General features: G+C 30.7%; 2 protein-coding genes across 2 annotated transcripts; both read right to left on the bottom strand.

Moving 5' to 3' along the window:
* Positions 1–7,235: 7,235 nt before the first annotated feature.
* LOC100264334 (uncharacterized) lies at positions 7,236–17,469 on the bottom strand. The gene is made up of 6 exons (XM_059736582.1): positions 17,099–17,469; positions 16,548–16,666; positions 16,075–16,468; positions 8,470–8,802; positions 7,809–7,927; positions 7,236–7,719 (listed from the first exon to the last, which is right to left on the bottom strand). Exons 1-6 carry the CDS (start codon positions 17,414–17,416, stop codon positions 7,236–7,238), a joined length of 1,767 nt encoding a protein of 588 aa, XP_059592565.1. The 5' UTR covers positions 17,417–17,469.
* Positions 17,470–19,429: 1,960 nt separating this feature from the next.
* Positions 19,430–20,786, bottom strand: LOC132252650 (F-box protein PP2-B3-like). The gene is made up of 2 exons (XM_059736355.1): positions 20,436–20,786; positions 19,430–19,949 (listed from the first exon to the last, which is right to left on the bottom strand). The coding sequence occupies exons 1-2, from the start codon at positions 20,751–20,753 to the stop codon at positions 19,944–19,946; spliced, it is 324 nt and encodes a 107-aa protein (XP_059592338.1). The 5' UTR covers positions 20,754–20,786; the 3' UTR covers positions 19,430–19,943.
* Between the last annotated feature and the right edge of the window lie 4,771 nt (positions 20,787–25,557).

The following is a 25,557-nucleotide window of genomic DNA, read 5'->3' as shown; positions in this document are numbered from 1 at the left end:
TTGGTTTAGTTTTATTAAAATATTTGACACTATACTCAATATAAATATAATTAGTTAAAAATATACTATTTTATGCCCTCATAATGAAGAATATTATATTATTTTGTAACTTTGTACAAAAATTAAAGCCAATTATGCATTTGTACAAAACATAATATGACTTCAAGTGGGTAAATAATTGGAAAATTACTTAAATACAACAAAAATAATTTTATTTTCTCCAATTTTTTCCTTCAAAATGGGATCAAAATGGAATGGAATGGAAAGACTTAAAATTTTAAACTTAAAATGCCAAGCTAATAGAATTTGTTTTTCCACTTCTTAAAATATAAAATTGTAGAAAGAAAATACCTATGTTTTTCCAATCAATTCACCATTTAGTTTAATTGTTTTGGTAAATAAATGAAAATGCTTTTAGAACATTTTTGTAAATTCATTGAGAATAAGAAAAATGTTCCTTATTGGGTTTTAACGGGAGTTTTGGACAAAAATGATTTCTTTAAAACAAAAAATTCATAAATTAATTTTATTCTCAAAATAATTTTCAATGTGATGTGTGTCTTATTCATGAGGGTATTTACATCATAAAACTGTAACTGGTAATTATGATTTTTGATTTTTTTTTAAATAGTCAAAATAGTAGTTGGTGATCATAACTTTAAATTTAAACCTAAAACCAATTTTTTTAAGTTCAAATTTTAAATCATGCGAATGTTTAAATTTTTAAGAATTATTTTGATTGGAGGTTAAGATTGTAAATTAGTTTTAATGCATTATTTTTTCTATATTGATATAGTGTTGTTGTAACTAATTAGTTACAAATTTTTAGATTGTCGAATTGCTATATATATATAAGTTCAATTTAAGTTTAAAATTGATCATATTTTCATTTAAATATATAATAATTTGTTCATAATAATAAAAAAAAAAGTTAACAATATAATGCAAATGAAAATAAACACAAAAACTAAAAACCAGTCCTCAATGAGTGCCACATGATGGGGTCTTCCTCTTTCTCTGCGGATGCCTATGATAAAGAGACATCTCTGTGGAATCTATCTGTGCAATCTGCCATGTCTCGGTATGTATAGGTTGAGATGGAGCTGATGGAGGCAAGACTCGACGTCTACATGGACCACGACGTCTCCTAGGTGGACATACATCTAACTGTGTAACATGTGTAAGGGTATGATGCACGGTAGTCTCTATGGGAAGAGGTGTAGGTGATGGTAAAGTGGTAGATGGTGGGGCGATCTCAGGTACAGTGATATCTGATATGGTAACATCTAAGAGAGGTGATATAGGAGATGGAAGAATGACATCTATTGTAGTGGTAGCTGGTGCAATAACATCTGATATAGTGGGCTCGAGGAGAGGAAATATAAGTGATGATGGTGAGGTGACATGTGGTGTAGTGGTCTCCTCGAGACAAGGTAGAGGTGATGGTAGATTAGTAGATAGTGGGGTAGTCTCTGGTGTAGTGACATCAGGTATAGTGGCGTTTGTGGGAGGAAATACAGGTGATGGTAGAGTGGTATCTGATACGACATGCTCTAAGGGAGAAGGTCTAGGTGAAGGTGATGGTAGGGGTGAAGGGGGAAGTGTGGAAACCTCAGGTGCAAATGGGGTAGATGATGTGGATGATGCTAACATGGTCTCGGGTGGATGCATAGATCGACGAGGTTGTCGACCAGCTCGCCCACCATCTCTCCTACTATCTCTCCCTCGGCCTCGAATAGGCTGCATCCTAACTGTAGTGGCTGACACAGGTGGTCTCATAGATGGGTATGATGATGTAGGCGACTAACGGGCAAAATGTATGCGATGGTCCTCTCCAATAACATGCAAAATATCAATAGCAATCCAATGAATGTCGCCTAATGCACCTGAAGTAGGCCCAGCAGATCGACTAGCAATCTCAACCATACCAGTGATTTATTAAAAAAAAAAAAAGTTAAACAGACGAAGATGATTTTTAATTAATTAAAATTTAATAAACCATTTATAAATTAAAAAAATCTTACCAACAACTGAGTAGCTGCTGTTGTACTATGATACCTCATCTGATCTCTATGGAGAGGGGGTGTGATCAAACGTCGTGTAATACGTCGGTACCACTCCATATATGGATCAGGAAACTGCATAGCACCCACCATAGGTGGTGTCATCACAATACGCTCCGCACGACTAGCCCATAAGGTAATATACTATGCATGAAATGCCTCCCAATCATACTTATGTCGTCCTCGCCTATCCACGGAATGGAGGTGTTGCTCTATGGAACAAGATAGAGGTATCCCTTGTTGGAGGCCAAACTGTCGCAACACTCGCTCCGGTCGATGCCACTCGACAATGTCAAAGCAGATAAGAGGTGACATCGTCCTCCAAATCTCCTGGTCTGCTAGAGATATCGCCAGAAGATGGGCAACTAAGTCTCCCATGTAAGACTCCCATAAAACCTGTTAAAATCAACATTTGAAATTAATAAAGTTAACGTTTATATGGTTAACAATAGCACATTAGATCTTATATGTACCTGGTCATGGGTCTGTGCATCTAATTGGTCTCGATAAAATGTCAACACACATGATGGGTTTTGAGCCCATGATAAAGGTACTTTCCACCTACATCCTAACGGATCAGCTAGTAAACCCTCGTGTAACAATGCCTCATCCTGTAATCCCTACTCTAAATGCTCAGCTGGTAAATCATCGACTGCATCATGCTCTAAATGCTGGGCTGCTGGAGGGGCTGGTGGTCGACCGAAATCGGGTCGACCCAGGTGGAGTCTCTCCCAAGACCATAACTGCAAAAAAATGTAACATTAAAATTTTACTTAAATTATAAACTTCAAACAACTAGAAATTTCAATCTAATGTGAATAATTAATTATACCTGTAATAGTGTCACACATCCAGCAATATCGGTGGCACCATCCAAACTCGCTCGACACAACTCCCTATATAGGTGTGCTAATACTGCACTACCCCAACTATACATAGATGTTTGAGTCAAGTCTCTAAGAAGTGGGAGATAACACATATGTATGTGAGTACCCTTCTTGTCTGTAAATAGCGCTGAACCTATGAGTCCTAATATGAAAGCCCGTGCATACTGCGCTAATGTGGCATCATCTAAATCAACTGGTGGATGAGAGAACTGGTGACATAGTCATCGTGTCGATATCGCTGGTCCTTTAATCTCAGATGTAGGGGGAGTCACTCTTAAAAGTTCATAACATAGCAATGACCAATCTATATCACATGTGCCAGTGATGGGAAGCCCATGAATACGAAGACCTAATATGACGGTAACATCCTGTAAAGTAATGGTCATCTCCCCAACAGGTAAGTGAAATGTGTGTGTCTCAGGACGCCATCTCTCAACTAGACTAGTGATCAATCCCCAATCTAGTGTAATGTGTCCAATACGATATACACCATAAAATCCAGATCGAATAATATAAGGTCGAAGACGAGGATCCATCTCCCACTCTCGCATAAACCTAAGTGGTAACTGATTAAAAAGGGATAAAATTCATGATTATCCTTCAGAATATATAAGATATAAAATAATAACACGTGGCACTATTTAATTAATATTTCTTTTTTCAAATCAATACTACAGCTAGACTTACTACAAATATAAATTAAAATATTATTTTTATTGATGATAAATTATGGAAATGAATCAAAATATTTATATGTAATACCGTTATCACTACTCATTCTTTTATTATCTAACATTACTAGTGCTACTCTTTCATAAATTAGTAGCTTGCATCAAGGAAAATTTATTAATTAATATATTATTAATTTATCAAATTACTTGTTTTTTTTTTAAATACCACATCTAATATCTTTTTAAGCTAATTAAATATTTTACCTATGTGTTTCTTAATAACTTAATTTAAGTTATTAGGTAAATTAAGTATGTTTAGTAAAATAATTTAATAGTATGATTTAAAGTAAAAAAAACAATTTTAAATGATAAATAAAAATAATTAACTTATTATTAAGCTCATATTTTTATTTTATTTTATTTTTTCCATTTATCCTAATTATCCTAAGAATATCTCTTGTACTACTCCATGGTTTCCATTATTACTCAACTTTTTTGTTTATTAATTATAATTTATGAGGATAAATATGTACATTTAATGATTTAGAATAATTTTTATATTAATTTTATCAAATAACCTTGATATTTAAAGTAATAATTAAGTGATAAGTTTTAAGTCAATAACTTTAAATATAATTTAACTTAAAATCAATTTAAGTCATTAAGTAATAAGTATTAAGTTTTACTAAATGTTTTAGGTGGTTTATTTTTTAACTTAATTTTAAATAAAAATAAAAATTAAATAGTGTTAAGTATTAAACTATTTGTTTTTATAATGTTTTATTTATATTAAGTATTAAAAAATAAAAATAAAAGTAAAAAACTAATATGTTATTTTTTTTCATTTAAAAAAAATCAAATATTATATTGTTTTATTATTTATTTTTTTAATTATCGAAAATAATTTCCTTTGAAAATTTAGATTGTTTATTTTTTTTTACTTTTTCATGACTTATTATAAATTTTTTATTAATAAAAAAATTAAACTAAAGTATATTAACTAAAATGAATTTGTTTATGAAAAAAGTAATTATAAGAAATATCAATTTAATTAAGAAAAAAGTTATCAAAATTATACTTATTATTAATATTAGCTATACATATTTAATTCACATTGTTTCCATATTTGGCAATCGCTTAAAAATATTTTAGAATGAAGCCTGTCCACATAGCATGACATAAATCTAATATCAAGCATAAATACAACTAGAATGATATAGTACACAAAATAATAAAAATATTGGACATAAAAATCTTAGGTGGTGTTTATTTTTTGGCTGAATAGAAAAAATCAAAATATTTAGCTTTTTATATTCAACTAAAAATAACCTATTAATATCATTTAACATAACTAAATTAAACATATTGATAACAAGTTCACTTTAGTGATGTTGAATGATGTTAACAGGTAACTTTGAGGTGAATAGAAAAAGTCACATATTTTGACTTTTTTTATTCAACCAAAAAAACAAACACCACCTTATACTCGACTCTCTTAATGCTTATCACTTTAATGAGAGAAAAGACGAGTAAACGAGGTATTAAATGTATGGTGTGGAGACTGGAGGATGATCCACTTGAATGGAACCCATGAATTCCATTGATGCAAAGACAAAATCCAACCAAAGAGGCGCTCTTAGTGGACCAAATTGGCTCCAAGATGGCCTGCCAACGCAAAAATCTAAAATCTTTCGTTTTCATATGGGCTGTCAATTGACTTCTCAATTCCCAAAATTTTTTGCTTTCTCATCCACCCATCCATAGATTTTTTTTCCTTGATATTTTCTCTCTCTCCCTCTTTCGTATTCAAATTTTCTTCTTGTAATCTCAATTAAAACAATTGATATTGTTTTTCCCCCTCTTTTGGTAGCTTCGATCAAAGCAATTGATATTGTTTTTCTCATCACCAATCAAAGATCTTATCTACTCTCTTTTGGATTCCAACACTCCCACCTACCATGTTTTATACGTGATGTAAAAATGTACTTTGAAAATTCAAGATAAAAATAAAAATAAGAGGTGAAAATAAAATTTAAAAATAAATAATAAAAATACAACAAAACAAACATATTCTTAGAAACTATATTTCTAACATTTTTTGTAAAACTAATTTTACTAATTTACAATAACTCTTAATAAAAATTCTTAGTTTAAAAGATTAGTTTAAAATTTTTTGTCAAAAATTTTAGATAGAAGCCTTCAAGTTAAATTCATGGGTCTTAACATGGAGGACAATCGAATTTAGGATGTCAGTTTATTTTGCCTATTTAAGAAGTCTAGGTCAAGATATAAGTTTTCAAGTTCAAACTTTCCTTTCAACATTGTCGACCCAATAAAAATAAGAAGTCTCATTCAAGATATAAGTTTTTAAGTTCAAACTTTCCTTTGAACATTATCGACCCAATAAAAATCAAATCTTTTGCAATCGCTAGATTTTATTTTAGTCTCTTCCCTCCATGAGTCTCTTCCCTCCATGAGTCAATCCTTTTAAGTGGCATTTTCGCCCAATCCTATCATTCATTCTTGAGAATTGATCTCCCACCTAGAAAGGGACCCAACTCCTTTTCTTTAACTTCTTTTTTAGCATTTTGTTAAATTGATTAATTAATCTTTATTGTGGCTTGTGGTGTCTCTTTCGCTAAAAGAGGCATTTGCATTTAGATATCTATGGTTCATAAATAAAATCTTGATGTGTATGACCGAAATTGATTTTTTTTCTTAAAATTTTTAATATCATATGATAATACTCTTATCTTTTCTTTTCTTTTCTTTTCTTTTATGTAATTTCTTAATGAACAAGCATTACTTATGAAGTATTATTGATTTTAGTGAATTAAATTCAAGAAAATTAAAGATAATTGGTTATATATAGTGTGTGCATGTGGTATGGAGATAAAAAAAATACTAAAAATTTAATCAATTCAAATACTAATTATTTAATAATCCTATAAGAATGATTGAACACCATACCAACTCATTAACTTAATAATATCATTTTAATCCATTTAACCAATTTAAAATTTTATTTTCAAAGTCAAAATCCTTTATATATTAATTGAGAAATAAAAATGGTGTGTGAAAAAGGATACATTGAATGATATATCATATTGTCAAATTAGGTTTTTCTATTTCTTTTTAATATTACATACCTTCTTCTTTCTTATTTACAATTTTTTTTTTTTGAAATATTAGGTCATATTTGGTTCTTAAAAAGCTTAAAAGAAATTAAATAAAATAAGTAGAAGAAAAAATGAAAAAAAAATTTAGAGTTAATAAATTATTTTTATATATTATTTCAAATTTTTGTCATGAATTTAATTCTTTTATATATAAATTAAATAATTTTAAAATATACAAATTTTTTAATAATTTTAATTATATTTAACTTTATTCATTATTTTCATAATAAAACCAAACATAAAAAAAAATAATTTTTCTCAATCATTTTTTTTCTTAATACTTCCTGAGAACCAAACATAGTCTCCCATGAACATTACAAATTACTCTTATCAATGGTTTTCGTTGTCTTAAAAAAAAATAGTACCAAATCTCATGTATATATATATTAACATGAAAGTAAATTTCTAATTTATAGATGAACAAAACAAAAACATCTATGAACAAAATTTAGGTCGGATTTCAATTCCTTCAATTAAGAGGCCGGACTTCCAATTACCTGATTTCACCTCCATGACACTAATTTCAAGTTCCTTACCTTTTCCTTCTCCGCTGAAGAATTCACCTAATTCAACTTCATACCACCCATCTATCCTCTTCTTTAGTGAAGCCGGGTCGGGGTTGCCGGTCATCGAGCTTATCACATTCTCATACTGCAGAAATCTCTCCCCAAAATCATGATCGGGATGATTAGAACTCTCAACCTGAGGGGCATCCAAGTAAATTACCCTTTTGGTAGTGACCCCACCAATCATTCCAACCGATGATTCTACAGGAACGTTTTTAAGTCCATAAAATCTGTCATTCCTTTGGAAGACAAGGAAGACGACATAATTTGTCATTGAGGATAACATGCCGGTATTTATTTTCCCTTTGATTTCAAGCCAACAAACTTGATTTAGATTGGCCACCTCAATGAACCTAATTTCATATGAATTGAAGGAATAAGTTAGAGAGAATGAAAGGTGTGGGGAAAAAGAAAAACCAAAAAGCAGGATAAAGAGAACAACCGAGAGTGTGGTAGGGAGATCCACGTCCAATACATAGGAGTGTCGCTCCAAGTAATTGTTAGGTCCCTTGCGGCTAGCATGTAACATTTCTTTCCACTCTTCTTATCCAACCAGAGACTCTATTTAATATAATAACTACAATAAGATTTCTTCATGTAATAGAAATAAAATGCTTCTATCTAAATATTTCAAATAATAATAATAATAATAAATATTTAAAATTAAAATATATCATTAAAAGTACATAAATATTTGTAAAAATAGAGATAATCTATTTTATTAATTACTAAAATAATAAGAGAATTTTCAGCTGAATAAATTTGTTGGTAAAAATAGAGATAATCTATTTTATTAATTAATAAAATAATAAGAGAATTTTCAGTTAAAAGTATGAATACTATATACCAAAAAGGAAATAAGAAAAATTGAATTTTATATTAAAACAATAACGTAAAATAAAATATTTGCAAAATTAAAAATATTACTAAAAGAAATTGATTTTTCCACTTTTGATAATTATTATTATATTTTATTTTAATAAAAATATTTTTATTATTTCCTTATAAAAATAACCTTTTATTTGAAGAGGGTTAGATCGACGATTCGGAGATTTCATCCTTTCAACCAAACATTTCAAAAACTTAATGTGGACGAAAATTACCTTTTTACCCCCGTCGATCAGGAGAGGAGAATTGCAGAGTCGGAAGAAGACCTCCTTCTTGGAGGAGATACTGAGGTGAGACGAAGACTCCGACGATAGGCCGATGATCTCCCGATAATCGGCCGGCAGAAACGTCTCCCACAAAGCGTCAGATTCCGCCGCCGACAGGAACTCTAGCGAAACCGCGGACATCCTGCAGACGTCGCGAGGACTGGTCCATGCCAGAATACCGGCGATGCAACCTTCCGGCAGTGCCGAGAATTCGATGCCGACGGTGAAGTTTGAAGAAGTAGCTTGAACAGTGCTTTCACTCTCCATTTGTTTTCTCTTCTCTCAGGTTTTTCACTTGTAAACGTGTGTGAAGCATTTATAAAATGAATTGAGTTGCTTAATCGCCAAGGCTAGGATGCTTCGACTAAAAGGAAAACAAATAAAAGTATGATTTAGGGTTCTTATTATCAAGTATCATTTGACCAAAATGATAATGGGCTTACCTTCCATGCGGCCCAAAGTTGGGTTGACTGCCTCAGCCCATCACCATCAGGTGGCTTACCTACCGGCTAGGAGCCTATGACCCGCCATTCACAAGTGGAGTAGGAAACTGCTGTGGTAGGCCACCCATTTGACATATATTATTGTAACGCACTTTTCAAAACTCCTGTCATATAAATATTTAGTTATTTACATACAAGTTTATTTTCATAGTAATTATTAATAAAAAGTATGAAAATATTATAATTAATTAATATAATAATTTTTAAAATTTTAAATTATAAAATACATAAATACACTTAAATATTATAATTTTTTTCATCTTAAATATATCTTCGTATTTAAATATTTAATTATTCTATTTAACATATTAATATATTTATATTTATCTTTATAATTTAATTTCACATATCAAATTTTAAAAATAAAATATTATTAAAAATATTAATTATATATATTTTGTTGTAAAACGAGTATAAATGCAACACAATTCAAAGTAGAGATTGAATTATATATTATTTTAACAATATATATAATGGGGGAATGAATCAGATAAGAGAGTTGAGAGAATGAGTGAAAGGGAGAATTTTTTTTTTACTCAAGGATACATATTACAGGGGATAGGAAGCCTTATAGGCTTTCCAAATGGCTTCCATTAATATTCCCATTAATGAATATTAATGGAAGTCATAAATAATATTTACTTAACATTTATTATAATTAATAATGTGGTGGCATTCGTTACTTCAATTATAACACTCTCCCTTGGATGTCCACACATCAGAAGAATATGCCTCATTAAAACCTTGCTAGTAAAAAATCATACGGGAAAAACCTAGCGAAGGAAAAATAGTACAATATTCTTTAAGTTGCTCTTGGTATGCTAGGACCCTCTCGTTAAAAACCTTGTCAGTAAAACTCAATAAGACAAAACCTAGACGAAGGGAAAAAGAGTACAGTACACTAACACTTTTTTACAAGCATACTCCCCTCATGTTGATATTCTTGAGTTGACATATTCCAATATTGTGTATTAACTTCTTGACTGTTGGGGTTGATAATGACTTTATGAATAAATTTGCTAAATTATCACTTGAGCGTATTTGTTGAACATTAATTTTACCATTCTTCTGGAGTTCATATGTATAAAAGATTTTTTTGTGAAATGTGTTTAGTTCTATCTCCTTTACTATAACTTTTTGTTATATGTGCAATGCATACAATATTATCTTCAAATAATATTGTTGGGTCACCTTAATAGAGAAGAGTCCACATGATTCTCGAATTGCTGGATCATAGATCTTAGCCATATACATTCACAACTTGCTTCATGAATTGCAAATATTTCTGAATGATTTGATGATGTGACCACCATTGTTTGTTTAACAGATCTCCATGAAATAGTAGTACCATGGAAATTAAACACATACTCTATTTGTGACCTGCCTTTATGTGGATCTGAAATGTATTCAACATCTGCATATTAAAGCAATTGTTGTTTTGATTCCCTTGAGTAAAATAGATTCATATCAATAGTTCTACGAATATAACGTAATATATGTTTGATACAATTTCAATGTCTTCGAGTTGGAGTAGAACTATATCTTGCTAATAAATTGACAAAAAAAGCAATGTCTGGACATGTATAATTTGCAAGATACATAAGTGCACCAATAACACTAAGATATGGTACTTCAAGACCAAGTAATTCTTCATCTTTTTTTGCAAGGATGAAGTGAGTCATTTTTCACATCAAGTGATTGGACAATCATTAGAGAACTTAAATGATGCGCTTTATCCATATAAAAAAGCTTCAAAACTTTCTTAATGTATGTTAATTGATGTACTAAAACTCCATTTGGAAAATGCTCGATCTGCAAGCCGAGACAAAATTTTGTTTTTCCAAGATATTTCATCTCAAATTCCTTAATTTCAAGTAATTTGTTGTTCTTGTGAGATCTTTAGGAGTTCCAACAAGATTTAATTCATTAACATACACTGCAATAATTACAAATCCGGTTTCTGATTTCTTAATGAAGATGCATAGACATATAAGGTTATTCACATAACCTTCTTTTAGCAAGTATTCGCTAAGACAATTGTACTACATGCGTCGGGATTGCTTTAATCCATACAAGGATCATTGTAACTTGATTGAGTACATGCTACGAGGCTTTGTACTATTTGCTTCAAGCAATTTAAATCCTTTAGGGATTTTAATGTATATATCATTATCCATGGATTCGTATAAATATGTTGTATAACATCCATGAGATGCATATCTAGTCTTTATGAGATTGTTAAACTAATTAAGAAATGAAATGTGACTGCGTCCATGATAGGAGAGTATGTTTCCTCGTAGTCAATATCAAGTCTTTTTTAGAAGCCTTGTGCTACTAATCACGCTTTATATCTTATGATCTCATTATTTTCATTGTGTTTTAGTACAAATACCCATTTGTATCCAACAAGCTTTACATCTTTAGGTGTTTGGACTACAGGTCCAAAAACTTCTCGTTTTATTAATGAGTTTAACTTTGCCTGCATAACTTCTTTCCATTTCAGCCAATCATTTCTATGTCGATATTATTTCATATTTCGTGGTTCAGGATCTTCATAAATTCTTATGATATCATAGGTCACTTGGAAAGCGAAAATATTATTAATAATAATATTATTTCGATCCCATTTTTCTTTCGTGTGTACATAACTTACTGAGATTTCATAATTTTCAGGTACCTGTGCCTCTTTAGGGCTTTCTTGTTCAATAAGTGCCTCTTCAAGGGCTTTTTGTTCAATATGTGCCTTTTAAGGGGTTTTCTACATTATTTGTGCCTTTTTTGAGGCTGTAGATTTATCAATTTTACTCTGATCAATCATTTTGATGGCCTCTTCTATAGTGTCAAGTTTTTCTTGCGTTTTCCTCTTCTAGAGAGTTACATCATTTGAGTCGACAAGCCTACCACATTTTATGTGTATCTTAAGTTCATTTGTTAACTGTCCTATAGGGACATCAATCAATGTTGGAGTATTTGTAGCCGGGATATGTGACTTTGTCACTTTTTTTGTATCAATGAATACATCTGGTAATTGATTTGCAAGATTTTGCAAGAATGATATTTTGAACTTCTAGTTCACATTAATTTGTACAAGGATCAAGATGGGTCATAATAAATGTGTTCCAAGTAATTTCTCACTGGAATTTAGGAATCGACTTTTCTCCCCCTAATGACGAGAAAACACTCTCATTAAAATGACAGTCCGCAAAGCGGGTTGTAAAAACATTGCTTGTCAAAGGTTCAAGATATTTTATGATAGATGAAGAATCAAAACCTACATAAATCTCAAGTCTTCGTTGGGGACCCATTTTAGTGCGTTGTGTAGGTGCAATTGGTACAGATACTGCACAACCAAAGATCCGTAAGTGAGAGATATTTGGTTGATTTTCAAGTACAAGTTGTGAAGGGGTGTATTTATGGTAAGTTGTAGGTTGAATATGGATTAAAACTACAACATGCATAATTGCATGTGCCCAGGTAGAAGTAGATAACTTGGTTTTCATTAGTAATGGTCGAGCTATTAATTGGAGACGTTTAATAAATGATTTTGCTAAACCATTTTGGGTATGAGTATGAGCAACAGGATGCTCAATATTTATTCCTACTGACATGCAGTAGTTAATGACTGTTTGAGAAGTAAATTCGCCGGCTTTATTAAGACGTATTGTTTTAATTGGATAATTTGGAAATTGTGCTCATAATTTGATCATTTGTGAAAAAAACCTAGCAAAGGCAACATTACATGTAGAAAATAACAAACATGTGACCACCTAGTAGAAACATCTATTAAGATCATAAAATAATGAAATGGTTCACATGATGGATGGATAGACCCACATATGTCCCCATGTATTCTTTCTAAAAAGACTGATGACTTAGATATGACTTTAGTAAAAGATGGTCTGACTATCAATTTACCTTGTAAGCAAGCAACACATGAGTATTCATTAGGTAAAAGAATCTTCTAATTCTTTAGTGGATGCCCATGTGAGTGCTCGATTATTCGACGCATTATTGAAGACCCTGGGTGACCTAGCTTGTCATGCCAAAAGACAAAAACTTTTGGGTCATTGAACTTCTAGTTCATGACAACATATGATTCAATAGGCTTTATAGTTGTATGATACAATCTAAAGGAGAAAGCCGAAAGTTGTTCCATTATAAGCTTTTGGTAAGATATAATGAAAGTAATGCAAAGATATTCTACATTATCTTCATTCATAGTTTCAGTATGATATCCATTTATACGGATATCTTTAAAATTGAGCAAATTTCTTTTGGATTTGCTAGAATATAAAACATCATTTATATGGAATTTAGTTCCATTTGGTAACATTATATTTGTTATTCCAAAACCTTCGACTAAGCTTGTAGTACCAAATATGGTACTTACATTAGCTTTTATTAATATTAATTCAAGGAAGTATCTTTTATCTCGAAGAATTGTGTGTGTGGTTGTATAGTCTGTGAGACGTATATCATCCTCATTCATCTTGAGACCAAATAACACGTGGATTTTAGATACCACTAATATTAAAAAAACAAAGCATGATGTAAATAACAATATAAAAGAAAATGTAATAATCAGATATAAATATAAGACATCGTAATATATTATTTGATACATAAAGTAACATAAATCAAGTTAGCATTCTCATCATTTATTAAATAATCTATTTTTTCACTAGGACCTCCAAAGAAATCAATGTTATACTAGGTTAGGTCCAATCCATCACCATCAATAAAGTTCATCTATCTCTCTTCCTTTTGCTTTTATTGATGCTTGGTAAAGGTTAACCAAATGTTTGGGTGTACAACAAGTACACGACTAATGTCCCTTCATACCACGTTTATAACAATTATTCTCATGGTTCTTAAGAGGTTTATCTTGTAAACACTTTACATTTTCTTGTTTTGCCCTCAGTATTATTCCACTTTTGGTGGTGCAATGAGGCTTTCCTTTTATGAGAATTTGAGGAATTATTACCATAATAACCATGGTATCAGGGATTCCTTCCACGACCACGTCCTTGTCCTCGTCCTCATCCACGACCGCAAGTTTGGGACAATATTGCATTCACTTTAAGGAATGGTTCAGATCCAGTTGGATGAGACTGGAGATTTCTCATCAAAAACTCATTATTTTGTTCAACAACAAGAAAACATGATATTAATTCAAAATATTTTGTAAATCTAAGCTCTCGATATTGTTGCTGTAGGAGCACATTCGAGGCATGAAAGGTAATAAAAGTTTTTTCTAACTTGTCTTCTTCTATGATTTTTTTTTTCTCCACATAGCTTTAATTGAGAGCTGATTTTGAAAAGTGCGGAGTTATATTCACTAACGGCTTTTAAAATCCTACAAGCTCAAGTGCATCCAATCATATCGAGCTTTTGGGAGAATCATAGTTTTCTGGTAGTCATATTTTTCCTTCAAATTACTCCATAGAGTAAAAGGGTCCTTTACCATATGATACTCATTTTTTAAACCTTCATGGAGATGATGGCGAAGGAAAATCAATGTTTTTGTGCAATCCTACAGGGATATTTGATTTCCTTCTTTGATCGTAACTCCAAGATTTATTGCATCAAGATGTCTTTCAACATCAAAGATTTAAGATAGATAGTTTTTTCCCGAAATGTCAAGTGACACATATTCAAGTTTTATGAGATTCAACATTATCAAATAACTTCAGATAGATGACAAAATAATACTATCATAATAAATTATAATAAGTTGATAGCATTAGTATAACTTTTTATTATAAACAAAATCAAATAATTTGCTTATAAATTTGAACAATATGTAATCTAACAAAATCAATAGTAATATAAATATGTAAAATTTTATTCTATATAAATAACTTCAAGTTTAAGATACAAGAATTACCTTTAAAGTAATTCATATTGATAACGTGTTGTAAAACGAGAATAAATGCAACGCAATTCAAAGTAGAGATAAATTATATATTACTTTAACAATATATATTATGAGGGGAAGTAATTAAAGAAGAAAGTTGAGAGAATGAAAGACAAAGAGAATGAGAGAAAGGGAGGGATTTCTTTCTTACTCAAGGATACATATTGTAGGGGATGAGAAACCTTTTTATAGGTTTTCCAAATGACTTTCATTAATAATCCCATTAATGAATATTAATGGAAGTCATAAATAATATTTAATTAACATTTATTATAATTAATAATATGGTGGCATTCATTACTTAAATTATAACATATTTTTTATTTTTAAAAATTAATTTTAATTTTAATAAAATATAAATTATATATTTATAATGTTATTGATTTGACTATAGTTCAACTACTAGTTTGACCATTGAACTGTGAACTGGTAACTTCTCCGATTCAATGATCGGTTTGGTTATGAAAATATTGATATTACCTATTTAATAATTAAGTGGTATTAGGATTTATATTTTTAATCCGATTGTTATTTATATTGTGTTTGGATTGAATTATTTAGTCAAGTACTTGAGTTTTGATATGATACAAGCATAACCTATCAACATGGATTGCCACCCCTACTATCTATCATGTTGCTCCTCTTCATTTTATTTTTCTTTGGTTTTATCTTTGTTAATGTGACGGAGAAAGATGAAATTTGGGTTTGAAAAAGAAATAGAAGAGATGAAGAATGAAAGAAGGAGAGGATGAACAAGAAGCAATTAATTAATGTTAGAGTTTTGTATAAATGCGCAATTTTAAACTAAAGTTGATCACCAAATCCATCATGCGTCACTAATTGAATTGTTGGTTAAATTGTGATTGGACCATGATGTCAATATGAGATCATAAATATATAAATAAGACTATTCCAACCTTTTTTTTTTTTTGCTAAATTAGTTTGGATCATCGTATTGATCCGAATTAATTTACTCAAAAGGAAGCTACCGAATATACGAGTTAAATTTGCCTAGAACAATTATTTAGTAATATTAATGACACATGTTCAAGAGGTATTAGTCATCCTGATCCAATAACATTACAAATTAAGGCACAAGATTTGTAACTTAACACAAGAAAACAAAAACATCTAAGAGCAAAATTTAGGCCTGATCTCAATCCCTTCAATCAAGAGTCCAGACTTCCCAATAAATGTGTTCACCTCCATGATACTCATCTCGAGTTCCACACTCTCTCTTCCTTCGTTGAAGAATTCGCCTAATTCAACTTCATACCACCCATCTATTCGAGTCGGGTTGGGGCTAATATCATGTTCTGGATCCAAGTAAATTACTTTTTTAGCAGTTTCGCCACCAGTAACTCCAATTGACGACTCTATGGGATTGTCTTCAAATCCATCAAATATGTCATTCCTTTGAAAGATTAGATAGGCGGCATAGTTTGTGCATGGTGATAACATGCAAGTATTCATCTTTCCCTTGATGACAAACCACCACACAATTTTTAGATTGGCCACCTCTGTGAATCTGTTTGTTTTGATCAAGTTAAGAGAGAATAAAAGAAAATGGGAAGAGAAAAGACAAAGAGAGGGATAAAGAGAAATACCGAGACTGTGGTGGAGAGATCCATGTCCAATACCTAGGAGTCTCACTCCATATAATTGTTAGTTCCCTTGCTGCTATCATGTAACATTTCTTTCCACTTTCTTTGTCCAACCAAAAACTCTATTTATACCAAAAAAATTGAAATACTAATAATAATTAAAATACTAATAATAAATTAAAAAATTGATATTTATACCAAAAAAAAAAAAAATAAAGTAAAATATAAATATTTGTAAAATTAAAGAGGTTAAAACCTTTCATGGTCAAGAAGCACCCAAATCTTTGTGCTGATCTTATCGTCATAACTAGTAGAAGGTAAATTATGGGTATGATTAATGATGGGATTAGAAATAAAATATGTTTCATTTACTAGGACCATATTTTTCGATGTTCGTACCCACCAATCGAGGTTTTCGTTACTTACAAAAAAAAAAAAAAAGGATTAATCATTCTAATAATATGAATAAATGCAAAGAGGAAATTCAGAAAATTTCTATTATTTTGCAAAATAAACGAAAAAAAAGGAAGAAATATATTGGACCGCGTATTTACCTTTTTACCCCCGTCGATCAAGAGAGGAGAATTGCAGAGTCGGAAGAAGAGCTCCTTCTTAGAGGAGAAATCCTGCCGAGCGGAAGACTCCGACGATCTGCCGATGATCTCCCGATAATCGGCTGGTAGAAACGTTTCCCACAAAGCGTCGGACTCAGCTGCCGACAGGAACTCAGGCGAAACCGTCGACATCCTGCAGGCGTCGCGAATACTTGTCCGTGCCAGAATACCGGCTATGCAATCTTCCGGCAGTGCCGAGAAGTCGACGCCGGCGCCGAACTTTGAAGAATTGGCTTGAATAATGCTTTCAGTCTCCATTTGTTCTCTCTGCTCTGGGCTTTTTGACTTGCTGCTATATTTCTTACACACGAAGCATACATGAAATAATATGGAAAATTCTACGGTACATCCTCCGGTACCGTACCGAAAATTATTTAAACCATTGGATGTCGAAAGATTACATCTTGGCCATCCATTTTAAATTCGTAAAACAAAATCAACTTAACCGGTTAAGGGAAGAATCGTGACCTTCCACTTAGGGATGGCAATGGGACGGGTTTTTTCGGGTACCCGCCCCGCCCCGCCCCTAATGGGATGGGGTTGAAATTTAATAAACAGGTTTTTAACGGATATGAGATTTTTTTTTTAAACCCGGGGCGGGTTCGGGTATTGCCCCGCCCCGTTTACATATAAAATCAATTTTAAAATTTAATTTAATTTAAATTTTAAAATTAATTTTATTTTACTATTTTTAATATATAGATAATAATAAAAAAATTAATAAAATAAGTTATAAAAAATATAATAATTTTATTATTTATAAATATATTTATTTTAATGTAATTAAAAATTTTAAAAGCAAATTTTAAAAAAAAGAAAAAAAGAAAAAAAAGGAGGCTAAACGGGGCGGGACGGGGCGGGTTTGAGAATTTCCCATACCCGCCCCGCCCCGCCCCGTTTAATTTTTTAAACGGGACGGGGATGAGAATTATTTTTAATAAACGGGGCGGGGTTGGGATGGGGGCGACCCGTCCCGAACCCGCCCCGTTGCCATTCCTTAGTTCCACTCCCTTCTCCTTTTACCTCTCCTTCCTCGTGTCTCAACAATTTTTGGTTTATATAAAATAAATATGAAAATTTATTTTAAGAATTACTTTTGAAAACATGAAAAATTACTTGAAATGATTCGTGCACAGTCACTTATTAAATGATTCTATCAAATATCATTTTTTTTAAAAGCTTTCCTTAATTAAAAAAAAGCTTGAAGGTAGATAGTTTCTTTTAATTAAAAAACCTTTTAGATTCATTGTGAAGCACTAATTATTTCTAAACTTATAATTGGAAAATAAATCTAATAATCATGTTTCTGATCATTTTAAAAAATAAAAATGAAGTGTAAAAGAGATATATTGAATTGCATGATAACCATATTATCAAATTGAGGTTTTCTAAAATCTTTAAATATCTATGACCCATTTGATCGTGTTTGCTAAAACTTGTTTTTTATTCTTTAAATTTAAAATAATTTTTAAAAACAAGTTTCAAAAAATAAGACGAAAATGACCAATATTTTAAATTTAATTTTTAAAAATTGGTGAAAACAACCCGTACTTATTCTCTAAAAATTATTCTCTATTTTACTTCGTTTTTTAAAATTATTTCTAGAGAATAACAATCAAACACTGTTAGAAATTTTAAAAAATAATTTTTTGTTTTTAAAAACAAAAAACTATTTTTAAATTATACAACAAACACAAGCTCTAAATATATACATTTTTTTTGTATAATTCTTTCATTTTCATTTTCTTTTTTCTTTAAAAGGAAAAAATAGAAAAAAAAAACACAAAAAAAGAATACCATAAGAAATATTATTGATTTTCATCAATTATATACAAGAACTAAAGGTGATAAGGCCATAATAAACTGAACACCTTGCACTACGAAACCCATTTAATAATAAATAAATCTAATTACATTCAGAATGTTATAGAAAACCTACAAAATGCTAAATATCAACCAAATCTCATTTGAAGTGATCTTTCCAACTTTTTTTTTTGAATTAATTGGTTAAAAAAGATGAAATAATCTTCCTATTTGTAAATTTAAAATCTTTCCTATTTTTGTTTGAAAAATTACCAATTTTTAACATATACAGCCTTAACTATTTCAAGTAATTACATGTAGTTATAGAAAAATTGTTATTTATTTATTTTTTTTAAATGAGAGTATTTTTATCAAAATATGACCATAAAAGGATTGCAAAATTGGGTTTTGAATGACCCTTTTAATCAAATAACATTTTTTTCATCCGAATTAGTTTGGATCATCATATCGAGAAGCTACCATAATATATCATATAATCCTGCTCTAGAACAATGGTTTAGTAATATTAACTACAGGAATTAGCCCTCCTGACTCAATAACATTGCAAATTAAGGCACAGAATTTGCCACCTACACAAAAACATCTAAGAACAAAATTTAGGCCTGATCTCAATCCCTTCAATCAAGAGCCCATACTTGGCATTGCCTGTTTTCACCTCCATAATACTCATCTCGAGTTCCTCGCCATCTCTTCCTTCATTGTAGAATTCACCTAATTCAACTTCGTACCACCCATCTAATCGAGCCGAGTTGGGGTTGGTATCATGTTCCGGATCCAAGTAGTAGTTTCGCCACCAACAATTCCAACTGATGCCTCTATAGGATTGCCTTCAAATCCATGAAATCTCTCATTCCTTTGGAATACAAGATAGACCACATAGTTTGTCCTTGGCGACAAGATGCAAGTATTCATCTTTCCGTTGATTTCAAGCCACCACACAAGTTTTAGATTCGCCACCTCGCTAAATCTGTTTGTTTCCGTAGAATAAGTTAAGAGAGAATAAAAGAAATGATGAAGAGAAGACACAGAGAATCCCATGTCCAATACATTGGAGTGCTACTCCATATAATCGTTAGCTCCCTTCCAGCTAACATGTAACATTTCTTCCCGCTTTCTTTGTCCAACCAAAACTCTATTGAATATAATGAGTAAGATTTCTTTCAAACAAGGAAAATAAGAAAAGATGCCACAAATATGAACAAAATGCTTGCAAATTTCGATTTTCTAATAATACAGAGTATCAATTCTACCTCCCGAAAAAGAATTAGAAAACTGATATTTTATACAGAAAAAAAAAATCATAAAATTAAAATATAAATATTTGCAAAATTAAAAAAAAAAAAAAATCTATTTCTATCACTTATAAAAAAAAATCGGATTATAAATCCGAAAATTTATATTATTTTGCAGAATACAAGAAAAAGAAGGGATAAACAGCGGACTGCGAATTTACCTTTTTACCCCCGTCGATCAAGAGAGGAGAATTGCAGAGTCGGAAGAAGAGCTCCTTCTTGGAGGAGAAATCCAGCCGAGCCGAAGACTCCGAAGATCCGCCGATCATCTCCTGATAATCGTCTGGTAGAAACGTTTGCCACAAAGCGTCGGACTCCGCCGCCGACAGGAACTCAGGCGAGACCACTGACATCCTGCAGGCGTCGCGAGGACTTGTCCATGCCAGAATACCGGCTATGCAACCTTCCGGCAGTGCCGAGAAGTCGACGCCGGGGCCGAACTTTGAGGAAGTGGCTTGACTAATGCTTTTGGTCTCCATTTGTTCTATGGTTTTTTTTCCCTTGTCGCTACATTTCTTACACATGAAGCATATATATTTCCATACGGGGAAATGCTTTGTTCTGAATTTACCTTTTCGGTACCCCACCCACAAATGTGGACCACACATTCCATATGGGGACATGCTATGTTCTGAAGTCACCTTTTCGGTACCCCACCCATAAATTAGGTGAATAAAATAAATAAATAAATAAATTTATGAAGACATGCCAATAAAATAATCCCATACAACACAAAAATTTATAATCTTTCCAACAATCAATTATATAATTTCAGGAATTATTTAATAAAAGTTGGAAAGAATTGAATATTTTGTAAAAATAAAAATTTTGTGATAGAGAAATTGCAATTTATTTTATCTTGTAATATAAAGTGAGAAATATAAGATCTCAAGAAAAATAAAATAAAATTTGAAATAAATTACATATTGTCAAAAATTAGTTTTATGATATTATTTATAAATTAAGAATTAGCTAATTGATTTTATTTTAATTTAAAATTATTTGTGGAAAAAATTGGATGAATATTGAAAGTATGAAAAACAATATAATTGATTTTTGAAGTGAAAAAGAATTAAATAATTTCAATGAATTGAAAGTATAATTCCATTTTTTTTAAAAATATAAAAAGAAATTTAAATAAATTAAAATAAGTGTAAATTGTTAAAAATTAAAATGATCATATACTAATTATTAATTAGAAATTGCATAAATAAATCTTTTCTTATTATTTAATTTTATTTATATAACGTAGTGGGCGAAATATTGAAAATACCACAAATAATATAATTTGTAATTGAAGAGGAAAAATGAATCACATCATTTCCATCAAATTTAATTGTATAAATTCCATCATTTCAATAAATTTTAATTGTATGATAATCTTTTTAAAGAATGAAAGTGATTTGTTTTTTTTCAAATTCAAAGAATTAGAGATTTGAGGCTAATAAGTACACATACTAATTTTTTAGTATTTTTGGATTTCGATATTTCTGAGCATCAATTCCACACCTCTAAGAGAATGTTTGGTACATGGGAATGAGGAGTGAAAATAGACATTTCATTTGTTTCCTTCCTCATTCCTATATTTGAATAAATTTTATGAAGGTAGGAATGAAATAAAAAATAATTCCAATAGAAATCAAATCTTACTTATAAATGATATTTCAATTCATCGTAAGTAGATAGTATTTTGATTCATTTATCCTATAAAAAAATATGAAATAATTTAAAATTACTATTTTACCTTTGAATTTCATTCATCAAACCCCAATGTTTCTTCATCCCATAACAAGACTATTTTTTTTAGTCTTATTATTTAGTATCAAAAAAAAAAAAATCTCAAAATTTATTTATTTTAAAATGAAAATAAAAAAATTTATTTTAAACTATGTGTAAGAGTATTACTGTCAATTTATTTCTTTTTTATTCTCATTCCTATTATTACCAAACATTAGAATGAAAACAAATAATCATTCCAATCTTGAATTCCTAGGTTCATCCAAACACTACAAATGAAATCACTAAATTTATTTTCATTCACCAAAAAATAGAAATGGAAGCAAAATATTCATTTCCATTCCCTATTCTTGTGTACCAAATATCTTCGAAGTGTAATTGATGTATTTAATCAATATCTAAGTCATATGAGGTCCAAAATAATTTTTAAAAACTCAAAAAAGCAGAAATTTGGGAGTGTATGAAGAATGTGAGGATTCCTCACATTCTTCATACCCTTACTATTTTTTTAGCATTTTTGGATTTTGATTTTTCTTAGCATCAATTACACATCCTCTAAGTGTAATTGACCTATTTAATCAATATTCAAGTCATATGAGGTCTAAAATAATTTTTAAAAACTCAAGGAAGCAAAGATTTGGGAGGGTAGAATGTGAGGATACTAATTTTTTAGTATTTTTGAATTTCAATTTTTCCGGGCATCAATTCCATACCCCTAACTATAACCGACCTATTTAATCAATATCCAAACCATATAAGATCCAAAATGATTTTTAAAAACTCAAAGAAGTGGAGATTTAAGAGAATACAAAGAATGTGAAGATTCCTCACATTCTTCGTACCCTTGCAACCCCACTCACTTCCACTCGCAAGTGTAATTGACATATTTAATCAATATCCAAGCCATTTGAGGTCCAATTTAAAAAAAAAAAATAAAAATCAAAGAATTGGAGCTTTAGGAGGATATCAAGAATGTGAGGATTCCTCACATTCTTCATACCCTTACTAATTTTTTAATATTTTTGGATTTCAATTTTTATGGGCATCAATTTTGCATCCCCTAAGTGCAATTGACTTATTTACTCAATATTCAAGCCATATGAGGTCCAAAATAATTTTAAAAAACTCAAAGCAGTGAAGATTTGGAAGGGTACTCACATTCTTTGTACTCTTCCTAATTTTTTTGTATTTTTGGATTTCAATTTTTTCGGGCATCAATTCCACACCCTCTAAGTGTAATTGGCCTATTTAATCAATATTCAAGTCATATGAAATCTAAAATAATTTTTAAAAACTCAAAGAAGAGGAGATTTGGGTGGGTATGAAGAAATTAAGGATTTTTCACATTTTTTGTACCCTTGCTAATTTTTTTAGTATTTTTTATTTCAATTTTTTTGGGCATCAATTCCACACCCCCTAAGTATAATTGACCTATTTAATCAATATTCAAGTTACATGAGGTCCAAAATAATTTTCAAAAGTTCAAAGAAGCTGAGATTCAGGATGGTATGAAGAATGTGAGGATTCCTCACATTGTTTGTACCCTTACTAATTTTTTTAGTGTTTTTGGATTCTGATTTTTTCGGGCATCAATTCCACACCCCATAAGTGTAATTGACCTATTTAGTCAACATTCAAGTCATATGAGGTCCAAAATAATTTTTAAAAACTCAAAGAAGTGGAGATTTGGGAGGGTACAAAGATTGTGAGAAATCCTCACATTAAACACTAGATGTTCAGTGTTTAATGTATTCAAGAAGTTTTTAGTATTTAAACTCGAATAATTTTTAGTGTTCAAGAGGTCTATAGCAATTTAGTATAAAAAGTAAGGTAATTTGAAAGAAGTTTGAGCCGCTATGAAAAGTCCCTCCCTAATTTAGATCTACCTATCATAAAAAGTGTTTATAATATAAGCACACAAACTAGATGTTCAGTGTCCCGTTAATATCTAGTTCATGGTTGCAAAATGTGACATCTTTCGGTAAGCAATAGTTGGTTCATAGTGCTTAAGTTCATGCTTTCAAAATGTAACATATTTATGAAAGATATAGAAAAACCACAAGGTTTTTCTATAACATGGCATTATATATGATTTTAACATTCTAAACAAGTGTCAAATGAAAGCAAGACATACATTGTAGAATGTACCATAAAGGCCATTAGGCATTTCTTTCCTAAAACTATGTCTTCTTCTCCATGAAAACCACCATTGTTTCCAACACCTCCACTATTAAACATTATAAGAGAAGTAATATGTTGTTATGTAATAGATTTTCATTGGTCAATAGATCTTAAATCTGTTGTTTTAATAGCCAACCAAAATGGTTACATAAAGGTCTTAGAAGTTACAAGGTTTTAGGTATCTTGCAATCAATAAGAAACATATTGGAAAGATTTGTACAGGTCCATGCTCAAACACTAGATAACCATTTTTATGCGTGTATCATGATAGGCATGCCTACTATCAATGACACCACTTATTGTTGCAACTGGAATAGGTTCATCACCCACATCTATCTTAAACCAGTGAAAATGAACTCTTCCACCCCTACCCTTGCCACCACCAAAAAGACCACCATTGCCTCCAACAGCAAATAAAGATGAGTTTTTTGCCAGCAAAAGTGTTTGAAAGAAAAAGAGAATTGTCCCACCAAAACCACCACCAAGTTCGCCAATCAAAGTCCCATTATTGTTTCTTGTTGCCCCAACATAGCCTCGATAAATATCAAGCATTAGAAGAGGCCACTAAATGGATCCCATCACTAGTAAAAGTGAAACAAGAATAGGTGAACATAATCTAGGTGTATATATAGATCAAATAGTAAATTGGATTAAGGCATCTTTGGAAGCTAAAGTGAATTGATTGATTATTCTTTCTCAGCATCCAATACTTATTCATAAGATTTTTTTTTCTTTTTCTAGATAAAATTGTTCATAAGATATTATATGATCTAGAACATCAAACCTATGTAGCATTGCTAAATGGGAAAACCATCTCCAGATTATATATCGAATGGTTTGATTGAGAAACTAACATTTTGTCATACTTTATTATATATATATATATATATATATATATATATTGAAAAATAATAATGGATGTTATGTCTAAGAAGCCTATTGATATTGCATAAAAGTTATGTGAATGTTAAAAAAATTTGAAAACTTCAAACAAATGGAGATTCTCATTAGGGTATGAAGAATGAGCACATCCATCGGTCGACCGATAGGAAATAGAGGTAGAAAATTTTCTCTACTGGTAGTGCATTATGGAGATTTTGGCCGATCGACCGTTTTCTAATCTGTCTAATTATTTCCTATACCGCCAAACATTGCCATGTTATCACTAGTACTTCTAGAATCATTGTTTTTGCCTTGTGATTTTGGTTGCTTGTTTCTAAGAGATCTTCCATAAATGAAAATGTTGTTAAGCTGCTCAACAAAACAATTTAATGTACATAAGAAAGTAGCAATATATGATAATTAATAAGACAAACATACAATCCAAAAATAGTAGTTTATTTAATTGATTTACCATTACCACAA

This window comes from Vitis vinifera, chromosome 4, assembly GCF_030704535.1.
Source record: "Vitis vinifera cultivar Pinot Noir 40024 chromosome 4, ASM3070453v1".
Classification (NCBI taxonomy): Eukaryota; Viridiplantae; Streptophyta; class Magnoliopsida; order Vitales; family Vitaceae; genus Vitis; species Vitis vinifera.
The sequence above is the reverse complement of the archived record's forward strand: the minus strand, read 5'-3'. Positions and strand labels throughout refer to the sequence as shown.

Bases quoted from the DNA above. Each gene is read 5' to 3' on its own strand.
- LOC100264334 (XM_059736582.1), bottom strand. From the start codon at position 17,416: ATGGAGACTGAAAGCATTATTCAAGCCAATTCTTCAAAGTTCGGCGCC. The intron at 16,667-17,098 runs GTAAATACGCGG...TGGTATAAATAG, and splicing joins TGATCGACGGGGGTAAAAAG to AGTTTTTGGTTGGACAAAGA. The intron at 7,720-7,808 runs GTTGTTCTCTTT...ATATGAAATTAG, and splicing joins ATCTCCCTACCACACTCTCG to GTTCATTGAGGTGGCCAATC.
- LOC132252650 (XM_059736355.1), bottom strand. From the start codon at position 20,753: ATGGAGACCAAAAGCATTAGTCAAGCCACTTCCTCAAAGTTCGGCCCC.